Genomic DNA, 15,735 nt, shown 5'->3' with positions numbered 1-15,735 from the left:
ATACATGGCCTCTGCTCTCCTTGGGAAGTTCAGGCAATGTGTGATGCTTGTGTGAATGGACAACTGGAATCAGGGACTCCAGGGTTTGAGTGAGTGCAGCATTCAGATCTGCAGGTGTGCTAAGTGTGCTCTCTAAAGGAGCTCTTCTTGCCCATGTGTAGGCACATAAACATGGTAGAGGGGAGAGACAGCCGGTCTGGGATGCTAAGTGTGCTCTCTAAAGGAGCTCTTCTTGCCCACGTGTAGGCACATAAACATGGTAGAGGGGAGAGACAGCCGGTCTGGGATGCTAAGTGTGCTCTCTAAAGGAGCTCTTCTTGCCCACATATAGGCACATAAACATGGTAGAGGGGAGAGACAGCCGGTCTGGGATGCTAAGTGTGCTCTCTAAAGGAGCTCTTCTTGCCCACATATAGGCACATAAACATGGTAGAGGGGAGAGACAGCCGGTCTGGGATGCTAAGTGTGCTCTCTAAAGGAGCTCTTCTTGCCCACGTGTAGGCACATAAACATGGTAGAGGGGAGAGACAGCCGGTCTGGGATGCTAAGTGTGCTCTCTAAAGGAGCTCTTCTTGCCCACGTGTAGGCACATAAACATGGTAGAGGGGAGAGACAGCCGGTCTGGGATGCTAAGTGTGCTCTCTAAAGGAGCTCTTCTTGCCCATGTGTAGGCACATAAACATGGTAGAGGGGAGAGACAGCCGGTCTGGGATGCTAAGTGTGCTCTCTAAAGGAGCTCTTCTTGCCCACGTGTAGGCACATAAACATGGTAGAGGGGAGAGACAGCCGGTCTGGGATGCTAAGTGTGCTCTCTAAAGGAGCTCTTCTTGCCCACATATAGGCACATAAACATGGTAGAGGGGAGAGACAGCCGGTCTGGGATGCTAAGTGTGCTCTCTAAAGGAGCTCTTCTTGCCCACATATAGGCACATAAACATGGTAGAGGGGAGAGACAGCCGGTCTGGGATGCTAAGTGTGCTCTCTAAAGGAGCTCTTCTTGCCCACATATAGGCACATAAACATGGTAGAGGGGAGAGACAGCCGGTCTCGGACTAACTGGCTATGTGGCATCAAGCAACTTGCTTCATTTTTCTTGGCCTTGGTTTGTTTCTCTATAAAATAAGAGGAATAAATAACCTCTCTTGTCCCTGCTAGTTGGAAAATTCTTTGATTCTAAGCATACTACAATTAACCTGTTTTTGAAAAATCAGATTTTCAGGTATCATTTTGCATTTCATGTGGCTTCTTTTTCTCTTGCTTATCCTAAACTTAATTTTTTTTTTTTTTTTTGCAGGGGTGAGGAGGTTGGGGAGGAATAACATGGGGAGAAATGTCAGATATAGGTGATGAGGGGATGGAGGCAGCAAACCACCTTGCCATGTATGTACCTATGCAACAATCCTGCACGATCTGCACATGTGCCGCAGAACCTAAAGTGCAATAAAAAATAAAAAAATTTTTTGCAATTATATTTTGTCATTCTTAACTCACACAATATCCTTGGGTTGGAGTGATCCCCAGTTCATGGGTGGAGGTGGCAAAATAGGGGTTTACCTAATCCTCTCTAGCACTAGCTCTTTGAGCAGATTTCAAGAGTCCATCCCATATACCTACTGTGTGCCACACATAGTCAGGGTATTTAATGAATGATGAAGAGTCCCTGTTTCCAAGGAAACACACCCCAGTCTCTGTCATTTTGGGGGGATTGCCAGGCACATGTTAGGCATTCAATAAATGTGTATTGAACAGAAAGGAATTCCCAAGGCACTGTGGGAAATAAATCTGCACGTGATTGAAATGTACCCAGAGAAGGGATAGCCTGCACCATTTCATACTTCAAGCCTCTTGGACATACAGCCCCAGTACAGAAAAGAAGATTTTCTACCACAGGTAGAAATAACTTCTGCCCAGATCTTGGCACCATGGGGTTTGGGGGGCACACTCAGTTGCTCCCTCTAATTGAGGTAATTCGGGAACAAAGGGAGAAGTTCAGAGTACGCTCAAGTTGAGCTTAAAGGCTTGAATTTATAAGATATCAAGTTGCAGGGAGTTTTTTAGGCAGTAAAAAGGCTACCACCTTGTAGGCCGCAAGGACAGTGGGGAAGCATTGGGCCATCTCTCCTACAAGTTTCTTGTGCTTGGTGTGTTCATTGTGGATCTGGGTCCAGAAGAAGGGTAATAGGGAAACCACTAGTGCTGTTTTAGGTGAGCTGGCTGCTTTGATTCACAAGGGGACCCAAGTCTAGCTAAACCCCCTCCTCTTCTTCCTGCTACAACAGCTAAACACCAGCTCCCCTCACCAGTGGCTTCTCAGGCTTTCTTAGCTCTTCCAGAAGACTTTGCCATCCACAGAAGATGAGTTACCTGAGAGCAATGATGAATCTCTTCATCCCAAACTCATGGACTGTCTTGATCCATTATCAGAGAGGACCTGGAGCTGGCCAGCACCCTCCCAGATTCTACAGCTCAGAGCGGAAGGCCTGTTCTGGGTCTACCACTCATCCTTTTGGGAAATAAGCCTTGCTCATGGAGGTAGTGCCCTGTCCCCCCATTTTCCCATCAACTGAGCAACATTACCAGGTGCACCTTCCCCCAGGACTCCTGCTCCGATGTTCACAACGGTTTTTGATCTTCTCTAAGAAGCTCTGTGCCTGGTGCCAAGATCTCTCACAGTCTGCCCCCCGCCAGGCCCATCCACCTTTTTTTTTTCCTTTGTCCTCTGCCATGGTTTGGTGTCCTAGCGTCCTTTCCCAAGGAGGCTGGAGGAATAGTGGGGTGCTCTATACGGAGCAAGTGTGTGAATAAATAAGGCCTTAGATCGGTGCTTGGGTTCTGACAGTCTAGAGAGCCCACAGAGGAAAGTATTAATGCAATTAGGTCATAAAATTATTTGTCCTTATTTCAGATGTTTCACATTGGTCCACAGTCACGAAGCTTTATTATGATTGTGAAACAACTGGATTAGTTGTGAAAACACTACCCCTTTAAATATTTGAAAGCAGAATGGAAAAGACATGTTGAACTAGAAGGGGGTGAAGCTAAATTGAATTTAGTAGCTGTGCTCCAAGTCCAGGGACCACGGACAAGTGGCTTGGAAAGTGGGTTTTCCAGATTAGAGGGAGGGGTGAGAATGGCACAGCCTGAGGCTCCTGGTGAGCTGGCCTCCAGCCGGTGGGTTTTCCTGCCTTTGTAGGCGGCCTTCACTGTCACTAGCCTGGGGAGGGTCCCCAGGGGAGCCCGAAGCTTAAGGCAGTAGTGTTATGCAGAGTTTGTAACTTTGTCATTGCTAAATGATGTCACAGGTTTGTTACACAAGCCCAGATCGATGGACGACTGGGGCAACGAATCAATCACATTTCCGGGGAGAGTTCACCCTTTATGACCTCCAGGGGGTCAGGTGGTTCGTCCAAACAGGCTCTGGCTTGAAGGATTTAAAGCTGGCCCATTCCCCATTCCCATCTCCTCTTCGGGGTCCTGGGCAGTAACAGCCGGGTAATAAACTGCTTCTCATTAAAGAGATCTGCCGGTGGAAGTGGTAGGGGCAGATCTTTTGTCCCCACATAAAGGTGGGGACAAAAAGGCACAAATCCGCTCCGAGGCGGAAAGCCAGGCTGGGGGCGAGCTAGGCTCACTTTCCCCGTTCCTTCTCCCCGCGAAGCCACCCTGAGTTTTTGTGCCCGGCGAACTAGCCCAGCGCCGCGCCAGGCCGCTGGCTGGCTGGGCTGCGGTGGGGGTCTCGTCGGCCCGCCCCTGCCACTGGGGCCGGGCTGCAGCCCCCTCCTCCGAGCCCCTCCCCCGGCCCGGAGCCCCTCCCCGCGCGCTTCCCTTCCCTGCCAGGCAGGCCCTGCCTCCGCCTCCTGCGCCCACAGCCTCCGCCAGCGCCGATCCCCCCGGAGCTCAAGCTGGAGAGCGGTGAAGGGGCGCCGCCGGCCCCTCCCCAGCGCGCTGACTGCAGGCTCCGGGCCCCCGCCCCGTCCCCTCGCCGGCGGGACACACCCCCGCCCCTCCTCTGCTCCGCCAGTTCCCGCCGTACCCACCGGGCGGCGGAGAGAGCGAGCGGGTGAGCGAAGCGCGGCGGCCGCGCGGGAGGGAAGGGGCGCGAGGCAGGCCGGCGGGGAGCTGCCCTGGGCGCACGGAGCCAGAGCGCCCTCGGGGACCCTCCCCCGTCCCCGGGACCGGACCTGTGGGCGCCGGGAGTCCGGGCAGCAGTCGGCGCGCCGGGCCGGGGTGGCGGGCGGCCCCGGGACCCGGGCAGCTGGAGAAGGAGCCGGAGCCCGGCCGGGATGAGAAGGTGACGCCGCCGGGGGCGCCACTCGCTTTGTGGGGGAAGATGCTCGCCTACTGCGTGCAGGATGCCACCGTGGTGGACGTGGAGAAGCGGAGGAACCCCTCCAAGCACTATGTGAGTACAGTCTCCGCGGACTCTGCGGGGTGGCCCCAGGTCTCGGGAGGCCCCTCTCCCCTCCTCGCCATGAGGTCCCGGAGCTAAGCGCCCACGGGGTAGCGCGCGGCCGTGGAGTTTCTTCGCAGGGCTGTGATCTCCAGGGAAGCCTATTCTGTGCTTCCTCCTTCCCTCTCCCGGGTTTCTTTTTTTGGCATTGGAATTGGCAAGTGGCTGCCCTTGTCTGTTAAAACGGTGAAGTCATCTGTCCGCCTTTGATGGATGGTGGGGGGAGCTTCCGTCAACCCCTCGCGGAGTAGCCCCGTCGGGAAAGCGCATCTCCTCGGCCCTCCCCTGGGGCCCTGGGAGCTCAAGCTCACACAGCCCGAGATGCTTCCAGAGCTTGCCCTGGGGAGGGAAGCCTCTCGCCCTGCCTCCCAGGCCAGCTCTGCTTCTGCTTTCCTAGGCCTGGGGCTGGGGACAGAAGGAAGCCAACGCCCCCCAGCCCAACCTCCACCCTCTGCGCTGAGCTTTGATTTCCCTCTTAAAGCCATTGTGTCCGTCGGTGTGAGGAGAACAGTGGCTTTTCCTTTTATTCCTCCTCTGGATGTGACCCTTAACCAGGTTCATTTCCTCTAAGTGATGCTCCATCTCCAGACACGAGGAGGCGAATGTTTTCTGTGGTCTCCGAGGAACCGCCGACTGCCCCTCCCCTTTCCTCCCCTAAACTTAATGAGAAGGGGTTAAGGTTGACTGGGCCAGCTCCAGAGCCTATGGGACAGTCCCTCTTCATCTCAGCTGGTCCTGCCTTCCCATCCCTCACACCTCAGGAAGTAAACACGGTGTCCTTGACCCCTTGGAGCGTCTGTGCTCCTGTACTTGAGATAGAAGAGACCCAAGCACAGAGGACTGCATGTTGTTTGCAAATTAGGTATTTAGAAGAGCAGTTCCAATGCTCAAAGCATTAATGTTAACAATTAAAACAGGCTGCTGGTTGCTGCCCGGGATTGCCCATTGATCTCTGAAGTGCCTTTTATTCCACTGTTGCAAAGGTATTGGGGACTGTGGCAATGTCAGCCTCGGGCTACTCTTTCTTCCTTTGTCACCAGTAGTTTTTTATAGCTGAGAAAATGTGGTGGGGCTCAGAGGGGGAGGAGGTAAATGTGGAGGCAGGTTGCTGACCAGGCAGGGAGGTGGGTGCCTGTTGGGAACAGTCTGTGACACCCTTAGAGAGTTGTTTCTTTTGTGTCATCTGGTCAAGCAAGCATCTTCTGCTGCTGTTACAAGAAAGCTCTTTTTGGAGGGCTTGGGTCACCAGGTGGTCAACCTGCTCTGTGGACAGATGTCCGTTTGTACATACAGGGGTTTGTTTTTCTCAAAGGTTTCAGGCCAAGTTTTAGGGATTCTCAGTTTTAGTCTTTGGTTGAGCTTGGCACTGCATTCAACAGATGGCACTCTCTGCTCTGAGACCCAAGCAGGCGTGTTTCCAACTCTGGATTTTAGATGAAACATCACATTTCAGTTCCTACCAGTGGTACCCAAGGGTTCAGATGCAGGACGCACCTGTAACAAACTAGAACCTGGACCCACTGCAGACAGTTTTGAAAGGTAAGGTTACGTGCTGGGGCTCTCAAGTTAGATGGTCTTGCTGAAAGCCTGGCGCGGGCCACTAACTAGCTGTGCAACCCTGGGCAAGTTATTTAAACCCCCCTGGGCCTCAGTTTACTCAATTTCAAGTAAGGATAATAATAGTATGTACTTCCTAGGGCTGTCGGGAGAGTTAAATGAGATCATCTATGTAGAGCACTTAGCCCAGTTCCTGGCACACAGTAAGCACTTATATTAAATGGTAGCTTATTATTGGTGAGATACTGACTATGAAAGTATTTTTGAAAAGCAGCTATTAATGGTCTGGCAAAAAAGGAAGAAAGATTTTGGGTTTTAAGATTGATAATAATTTGTTCTATGTGAAAAACACAAAAGAAGTCCTGTGCAGTTTCCTCGAAACGATCTTTTCCTCCCTTTTTACAGACAAAGTGTTTCCCGGGCCATCTCCGATTCCCGAGTTAGAATTGATGACATTATGTTTGGGGCAGGGAGTGATGTCACTGAACAGATGGGGCCATACAGAGTTCTGAACTCGGGTTCTGGAAAACACTAAAAGGAGAAAGTGTTGTATGTTGTGGAACTGTGGAATGGGCAGAAACCCGAAGACTCATCTGGCTCAACTCCTTCATTTTACAGATGAGGAATGAGAGCCAGATGGGGTAAAGTAACTTGCAACACAGCTATTCACAGCACTCGGTTTAACTGGCCTTTCGCCTTCTCTGTCGGTTTTTTTCATTGCATGTATCCTAAGTCTGGTTGGTGTTGGCTAAGAGGACAAATATCTGGTGGTGGAAAAGTTCTACCCATTTGGGGAATTGTATATATATTAATATATAACATAAGCATCTCCAATAATAGAAAGGGGAAAGAAAGCAATAGAAAGGGCCTGGTGGGACAGACAGAGGCAGGAGGAGCAGATTGGGGGAGGCTGTGGCCTCTTCCTCTCCTGGCCCGTGCACGGTTGACACCACACTCCAGAAGCTCGAGTGTTCTGGGTAAGGCCTCTGGTGTGGCCAGCTGGCAGGACATGCTGCCCCCTTTGCCTATGTTCTGGAAACCCTCTACACTGGAGGAGCACGTCTTCTTCAGCCTCTCTCCGCTGATGGTGAATTCTGAGTCTGTGGTTTGGTAAATTGCAGAGCAGAGAGGTTTTACGGGATGTGCGTGTTAGCCAGAGCTAGCTGATGAGAGTCCTGGGGCCCATGCAGGAGGGGCTCGGCTGGCTCCAGAATGCTGGGAACACACTGCAAAGGTTCTCTCAGGACATCCTGCAAAGGGTTTGCTCATCCCCATGGGGAGGGGGAGCTGCCTGGACACGAACGATCCTGTGCTTTCGGTCTATTCATGAAGGCAGGAAAGTAGCCTCCATCATGTGGGATGGCACTGTCAGCCCTGCCTTCCTTCCTCTCTGCCCAGCCCCTGCTTGGGGTGGGGTTGAGAAGGGCAGGCAGCTACTACTTAAGTCAGGTTCCCTGGCCCAAAGCTAGGTTCCTTTCCTGGCTTTCTGACCTGTGCTGGGGAGATCCTAGGTAAACTGGCTTTGGCCTCTGACACTTGTCTTAAAAATGGTCCTGATGATGCTGGATGTAGAATGCAGATTCCTTCATTTGAAGGTTTTCCAGTAAAGATTTGAGTTTCAGGTCCACCTGATTCTTTGTGCTTACAGGCAGGTATAGGTATTTATCAATTCATACGGTGGTGGAGTAAAGCTCATTTATCTAAAACAAACAAGAAATTCTATCTATTTGGATTTGGGAATATTGCACTTTCACGGTTCTTTTATTTTCTGATTTGTTTATTTCAGACAAATACCAATCATGAATGTTCCGATTCTCTGCAGGACTCTTTAGGGGTTGCAGATAAGTAACACTGGTGTTTTCCTGTGATTCCTGCAGGTCATTGAATGTACCCTAATGTGGGGTAGGTTTTGGGCTTCCTTTTTACAGATGAACTGAGACTTGGAGCAATTCATCAGCTTGCTTAGGGTCTCACAGTTAGCACAGGGCAGATCTGGGCAATGCAGTCAGGTTAGCTCCAAAGGAGGGTGCAGATATGAGGTGGGGCCCTTCTGCTCAATTAGAATCTGGGCAGGAAGGCCAGGCTCAGCCCTGTACAATGGTGACAGAGTAGTGCAGGCTGCTATTTAGGACTGCCTCGCTGTGTAGACATCTACCATGTGCCATGCAGGTGAGTTCGTGGTGGGCAACACAGGCTGGTCACTGTGAGGCAGGAGGAGTTGAGCAACTTCAGGCTGGTATCTGGTCTCCAGTAGTGCTTGGGATAATAAGTTAAGGGTTGACCCGGTGGAAATAATACATTCTTCCTCTGTTGAAATCATCTCAGATTTTAGTCTTGGTCCTGGGAGCTATATGCTTAGGAATTGGCCCCAAACTCATTCATTTCTCTGCCTTTCTTTTTTTCTCAGCCCTTAGATTGTGACTCCAGCCCCACAGGAATTAGAATGTGCAGCCACGGCCTGACAAGGGCCAGTTCCATTATGGAATGAGTGTGGTGCTGGGTAGATCATGCTCAAATCCTGCCTATCCCACTTCCTAGCTGTGTGACCTTGGGCTGTCACTCTGAGCTTGTTTCCTTACCTGTAACTTCACAAGGCTTTTGGGAACCTGGCTTGAGTTAATTTTGGGTAAAGCATCTACTAAATGCCTGACCCCACCATGGGTATGCACTGTATGTTCATTGCCATCTGCTGTTCCTGATCACCAAAGCACTGCAGGTGATTTCCGACCCAATTGGTGAATCTGAGAGAAAAGGAAAGACTGAGGCAAAAAGGACAGCCCAGCTGTTCACAGTCTGTTGGGTAAGTGGGCTCCACGCCCCATGGAAAACACCCAACCTCCAAGAGGAACAGATAAACACAGAGCAGCTGTTCCAACCTGGAGGGGTTCCTGGAGCTAAGCATTGGGCTCTGGTGGTGACTTCCTGGTAAGCTGGGAAGGAACAGAGGTTAGGAGAGAAGGAGAGGTTGCTCTGGGTAAGGGTAAGGTCAAATAGGATCCCTGCCCCAAGGTCAGCACCACACGTGGGTTAGCACTCTTGCCTGCTCTCTCTGTCTCTCTCTTACACATGCACAAGCACAGGAACAGTTTCTTCTCTAGGAAGGGAAGTGATCGAGGAGTGATTCACGGGTCTGACAAGGCTCCTTGCTCAGGGAACAACCGACCACATCCTTCAAGGCCGTTGAACAGGGAGCACAGCCAGGCATTTATCACAGCCCTGTGTCAAGCTGAGTGAGGGCTTTTGGGGGACAAACCAGGGTAGAAATCACCGTTAGTGGTGGCAGGCAGGGGGAAGGAAAGAGGAGGGAAAAATAAACCTATTTGATGTCAGAGAGACTGGTTCCAGCTCCAGAAATACAAGCCTCAGCTGCTGCATTTTCCAAAGAGAGATTCCAGGGCCTGCATGAGTTAACTGATCGTGGGAGCTATGAATTAGAGAAGTGTTGTTAGGACTTCTGACTTTGGGTTTGCACAGCAGTTCCCTGTAAATTGCTTTCTAATTTCCTCAGCCTGAGTCACTGACCAGACTATTTCTTGGCCAGAAAAAGTCTAATGGGCAACTCTGTTCTCTTTTACCTCTTAATTAAGCAAAACGAAACAATAGTAATAGAGTTATACACATGGTAGTCCCACTTACTCATCTCGAGTTCTGAGAATCCAGGAAAGGGATAGTGGATTAGGATAGGGACCCAGGGGACAGGAAGGACAAGGGGTGTGTGTGGGAAATGAGGTGGAGATTCTGGCTTTGGAAATAGGTTCTGAGTGAGAGCCAGAGGTGTTCTCTGCCATGACAATTGCCAAAAATAATGGAAGCGCCCAGTAACAGTGATCCGGGCTTCCAGAGGCGAATTCCCAGAGCAGCGTGCTACTTCCTGCCTGGCCTGGGCTTCTGCTGCCTGTGGTGCAGCCAGTCACAGGCAGGCAGGTGAATGGAAAGGTCAGGAACCTAGCTGTGAAGGGGATGGAGGTCATAGGAGGATCCCCCTTGTGCTTCTGGGTAACCCCCAGGCAAGCCACCACATCAGCCACAGAGACTGAGCCCCTGCTTTGTGCATGGTGCTGGCCAGAGTCTGGCAAGGCTGTTAAGATACCACGAGATGGGGGAGAACTAATATACAAGCACCTACTATGTGCCAGGCAATGCAGAAGATGCCTTTAGAGGCAATTTTACTTAAACCTCATAACAACTCCATGTGATTAGGTAGGTGGTTTTTTTTTTTTCTTTTCTTTTTTTGAGACGAAGTCTCACTCTGTCACCCAGGCTGGAGTGCAGTGGTGCAATCTTGACTCACTGCAACCTCTGCTCCTTGGGTTCAAGTGATTCTCCTGCCTCAGCCTCCTGAGAAGCTGGGATTACAGGTGGCTTTCACCTCACCTGGCTAATTTTGTTTTTGTATTTTTAGTAGAGACGGGGTTTCACCATCTTGGCCAGGGAACTCCTGACCTCATGATCCACCCGTATCAGCCTCACAAAGTGCTGGGATTACAGGCGTGAGCCACCGTGCCTAGCCAGTAGGTGTTTTTACTCCCATTTTACAGATGGGAAATTGAAGCTCGGAGGGTTTGTGTCACTCTCACTCAGCATAATACTGTGGCAGGGCTGAGATTCTCACTCTGGTCTCTGACACCCACGTCTGTGAGTGCCACTTCTTTCCCCATCAGAGCTGGCTTGGTGAGAGAGAAAATAACCAGTAAGTCCAGGCAGTACCACCTGAGGATGAGGGGTGCACCTGGGGGTCTGTGTTGTCCCAGAGCCCCTGCGTGCTGTATCCCTTGATTGAGCATTGGGATATCCTGGCCCCATTACTACTCACTGCCATGGATCCAGTGCTAGTTACTTATGTCTCTCAGCCTCAGTTTCCTCATTATATATATATATATATACGTACGTATATATATACACGTATATATACGTACATATATATGTGTGTATATGTGTATACGTATAAATATACATGTATATATATATGTATGTATGGAAAACAGGACCTAGCTCTTAGGGTTATGATGAAGATGAAATGAATTTGTAATTATAAAGAGCTTAGACCAGTACATGGCGCCATTTGAAGCGCAGCATAAGGATTTGGTATCATAATCACTGAGTCCTGAAGCTGTTCAGAGGAGGGAGAGCGTTCTGTGCACTGGAGTTTTCAGGGAAGACCAACTGGGGAAGGCAGGCTTCAGGATGGGCCTCGAGGAGTGGTCAGGATTTGGCTGGGAAAGAGTAGGATTTCAATGGGAAAACTGGGAAAAGGCATTCCAAGAAAGGGAAGAGCAAAGGTGCTGGAGGTGGAATGTGGAAGGAAAAGCTGGGCAAAGCCGAAGGTGATGAGGAAGAAGGACGACAGGAAAGCTCAGGGCCAGCTCTGAGAGCCTCCAGTGGCAGCAGAGAGAATCCATTTATCCTGTAGACACCTTGGGCTTCCTTTTTCACCAAGGGCTGGCAGGGAGAGGGAGCTAAATAGTCACTTTGAGGTCCTCCTGGTGGGCTCCAGGGCTGTTTTGTGCCTGGGACAGAGCTAGGTAAGGACTGAAACCTTTTTCTAGCTCTGCTTGGGGGACTCTTCTGTTGGCCAGCTGGGTCCCACCCTTGCTGTTTATAGCTCTCACTCCTAGGGGTCTGGCTTCCCCATAAAAAGTTGATTGCACCTAGGCTCTTAGGGAGCAAGGGTTGAGGAGGCGGGAGGAGAAGGAGGAGAAGAGGGAGCAGCGGGAAGTGAGGTGTCAGCTGCTTTGGGTCTTAAACTAGTGCAGGGCTCTGTATGGGAGGGCCTGACTCAGCAGTGGTTCAGGTGGAGTAATTTCCATCCACACTTCCCCAGTGGCGAGAGAGATTACGGGCCTAGCCTTGTAGGGTCTGGGGGTCAACACCACACAGCCTGAGGGGAGCCCAGCATGTCTGTGTCTTCTGACCCATCCACACTAATGTTCCCTTCTACTTCAGGCTCTCTCTGAACTTGTTTTAGTTTAGTTTTTTTTTTTTTTTTTTTTGAGACGGTGTCTTGCTCTGTCACCCAGTGGTGCCATCTCAGTTCACTGCAACCTCCGCCTCCTGGGTTCAAGTAGTTTTCATGTCTCAGCCTCCCAAGTAGCTGGAATTACAGGCATGCGCCAACACACCTGGCTAATTTTTGTATTTTTAGTAGAGACAGGGTTTTGCCATATGAGCCAGGCTGGTCTCGAACTCCTGACCTCAGGTGATCCACCCGCCTTGGCCTTCCAAAGTGCTGGGATTACAGGCGTGAACCACTGAGCCTGGACTGAACCTCCTTTAGTTTTAAATGCAGTGCTTCTGCTGGGCATGGTGGCTCATGCCTATAATCCCAGTGCTTCAAAAGGCCAAGGCAGGGAGGATCACTTGAGGCCAGGAGCTCAAGACCAGCCTGGACAATGTAGTGAGACCCCATCTCTACAAAAAAGTTTAAAAATAAGCCAAAACAAGCCAGGCATGGTGGCATGCACCTGTAGTTCAGCTACTCAGCAGGCTGAGATGGGAGGATGGCTGGAGCCCAGGAGGTTGAGCCTACAGTGAACCATAATTACACCACTGCACTCCAGCCTGGGTGACAGAGTGAGACCCTGTCTCACAAAAAAAATTCTAAAAAGCCAGGCATGGTGGTGTGCACCTGTAGTCCTAGCTACTCAGGAGGCTGGAGTGGAAGGATCACTTGAGCCCAGGAGTTGGAGGCTGCAGTGAGCTATGATTATGTCATTGCACTCCAGCCTGTGTGACAGCAAGACCCTGTCTCTAAAAACAAATACATGCAATACTTCAAACTACCTCTTGGTTTATTTGACCTCTACCACACTCCCATATAGTCCAGTAAGCCTGATTCTTGGGGAAATGTAATAATAAAAATAACAACTGACCTTTCTAAATGTTTTTATGTGCTAAGAGGTTTATATGGATGTTCTCAGAACAGCCCCACACAGCGTGTAGCTCCCACCAGCATCCACACTGTACAGGTGAGAGCACAAAGGCTCAGAGAGCTCAAATGGATTGCTAGATGCTACACAGCTGATGAGCTGCACGTGGAGAGGCCTGCACTAACCCAGGCCTGCTGGCTCCAAAGCCTGCCCTGTCCCCACAGAGACCCCTTAATGATGCATTGCACACCCAGCGTGCCTGGGCTCCACAGAGATTCCACTTGAGGCCTGGTTGGTTGGCTCTTCAAGCTGTGAGATCTTCCATATGTCACCTCCCCCTTCTAGAACTACATTTGCCCATCTAGAAAATGAGGTGACCACTTCTTTTCAGGCTTGCCTTGCAGAGGGGAGGGTGGGTATGAAAACTGCTTTGGAAAGCTCTGAGACCAGAGATGACAGCTGTATGACGAGGTCCCTTGATCCCCCAACCTGGGTTTTTAATTATCTAGGGCAGGGATGCTATACAGAAAGAGTTGTTCCTGACCCCCAGGGAAGATTTAAACCAGGTTCACCTGGCCAGCCACCTCTCCTGAGAAGCTTCGTAGACAGAGTTGACTCAGGAATACTTAGGCTCTTAGCGAAGATGTCTTCTAGAAAACCACCTCTGGTTTTCCTTCCTTCCAAACCAATCATTTTTTTGTGAACAGAAAGAGACAGAGTTATTTCCAGTCCCATCTCTCCCTGCTGTTACCTGAGTGGAGGAAGTGATATCTAAGTGGCTGAGTTAGCAAAGGGGAAACAGCTGTGGTTTCTGCCCCTCCACTGGACTGCTTTCTCTGGCCCTGTGCTGTCATTTCCCTTTGGCTGGCAAGGAAGCCACCCTCCCCAAGCCTGGGCGGGGGCCCATGGCTGGGTGGGGGTAGGTAGACTCTGTGTGTGTCAGTGCAGCAGAAATTATGCGCTGGGCCATGTGGGACCATTTAACCTGTTTCTGGGATTCCGGAGCAGGAACTTCAGACCTGGTGGAAACTGATGACTCTTATCAGATCTGACCACAACTCCACGGAGTAAGGGGTGGAGTTACTGCCCCATGCTGAGAGTGAAGTTGCAGGGTGTACCAGGTGGGGTAGGGAGTGATGGAGTGTGGGCTGGTTTGCACTTTTGCCCATCCTGCATGATCCCTGGTAAAGAACCCATGTCATTTTCCTTTTCTGAGAGTATTCTCACTAAAGGAGACCTTGGTCTGTATTATCTCACCACCATCATCATACAGCTGCTACAGGAAACGGGTCCCCATCCAGACCCCCAGAGAGGGCTCTTGGATCTCGAGCAAGGAAGAATTCAGGGCAAGTCCATAGAGTAAAGTGAAAGTAAGTTTATTAAGAAAGTATAGGAAAGGAATAGGCCCGTTGTGGTGGCTCATGCCTGTAATCTCAGCCCTTTGGGAGGCCGAGGCGGGTCGATCACAAGGTCAGGAGGTTGAGACCATTCTGGCCAACACAATGAAACTCCATGTCTACTAAAATACAAAAAATTAGCCGGGCGTGATGGTACACACCTGTAGTCCCAGCTACTCAGAAGGCTGAGGCAGGAGAATCATTTGAACCAGGGAAGCAGAGGTTGCAATGAGCCAAAATTGAGCCACTGCTTTCCAGCTTGGGTGACAGAGCAAGACTCTGTCTAAAAAAAAAAAGAAAGTAAATGAATAAAATAAAGAGTGACTCCTCCATAGACAGAGCAGCCAGAGAGCCCCTGCTGGTTGCCCATTTTAATGGTTATTTCTTGATGATATGCTAAACCAGGGTGGATTATTCATGCTTCCCCTTGTGAGACCATATAGGGTAACTTCCTGATGTTGCCATGGCATTTGTAAACTGTGATGGCGCTGGTGGGAGTGTAGCAGTCAGGACGACCAGAGGTCACTCTCGTTGCCATCTTGGTTTTGGTGGGTTTTTTTGTGTGTTTTTGTTGTTGTTTGTTTTTCTGAGATGGAGTCTCGCTCTGTTGCCCAGGCTAGAGTGCAGTGGCACAATCTTGGCTGACTGCAGCCTCCACCTCCCAGGTTTAAGTGATTCTCGTGCCTCAGCCTCCCGAGTAGCTGGGATTACAGGTGTGCACCACCATGCCCGGCTAGTTTTTTCTTTCTTTCTTTTTTTTTTTTTTTTAAGTGGAGACCTCCTGACCTCAGGTGATCTTCCCACCTGGGCCAAAGTGCTGGGATTACAGGTGTGAGCCACCACACCCAGCGTACTGCATACTGTTTTATTTATGACCTGTATCTCCTATCACATTTTGTAACTTAGAATGCCCTAAACCTCTGGGAATGCAGCCCAGTAGGTTTCAGCCTTATTTTACTCAGCCCCTATTCAAGATGGAGTTGCTCTGGTTCACATGCCTTTGACACGGCTACCATATTTGAATTACTATTTTGTGCCAGGCATTGCTTGGCCTTTGACTTATAACCTCTGGTCCCAATGTGGCCAGGAAGGTATGCATTTTTAACTTCATATGGAACCTGAGGTTTGGAGAGTGCGGGTGGCATTGTTAAGAAAGCACAAACCCAGGCAGATGTGACCTCCCTCTCCTTCCCCAGCCTGCACCTGCTTTTACACCATTGCTGTGCCTTTCACACTTGGTCCCTCTTCAAGGCACCCAGGGCTACAGGGGCTTCTTTGAGAAGGTGCTCCTCATGGGGAACCTAGCCTGGTTGCTTTTGCCCATCTGAGTGTTCAGAGCATATAGGGATTGTCCCTGTCCTTTGAAGTGGCTGTTTTGTAAACTCTTTCATGGTAGGCCCGATTCTGACCCAGCGTTATCCCGTTTCCTGATGGCCCAGACCCAAAAGGCTATTTTAAGGGACTT

At 50.4% G+C, this 15,735-nt stretch overlaps 1 protein-coding gene across 4 annotated transcripts in view; it reads left to right on the top strand.

Annotated features, from left to right (window-relative positions):
• The first annotated feature begins 4,048 nt into the window (after positions 1-4,048).
• Positions 4,049-15,735, top strand: part of SH3PXD2A (SH3 and PX domains 2A) — a 260,492-nt gene continuing 248,805 nt past the window's right edge. For all 4 annotated transcript variants that reach the window (XM_078346419.1, XM_003734515.7, XM_035268976.3 and 1 more), the window contains exon 1: positions 4,049-4,402. In XM_078346419.1, coding sequence (XP_078202545.1) covers positions 4,331-4,402 — 72 coding nt within the window. In that variant the 5' untranslated portion in view covers positions 4,049-4,330. The remainder of the gene's footprint in view (positions 4,403-15,735) is intronic.

The sequence above is a fragment of the Callithrix jacchus genome, chromosome 12 (assembly GCF_049354715.1).
Source record: "Callithrix jacchus isolate 240 chromosome 12, calJac240_pri, whole genome shotgun sequence".
Lineage (NCBI taxonomy): Eukaryota > Metazoa > Chordata > Mammalia > Primates > Cebidae > Callithrix > Callithrix jacchus.
This window is presented reverse-complemented; position numbering and strand designations above follow the sequence as displayed.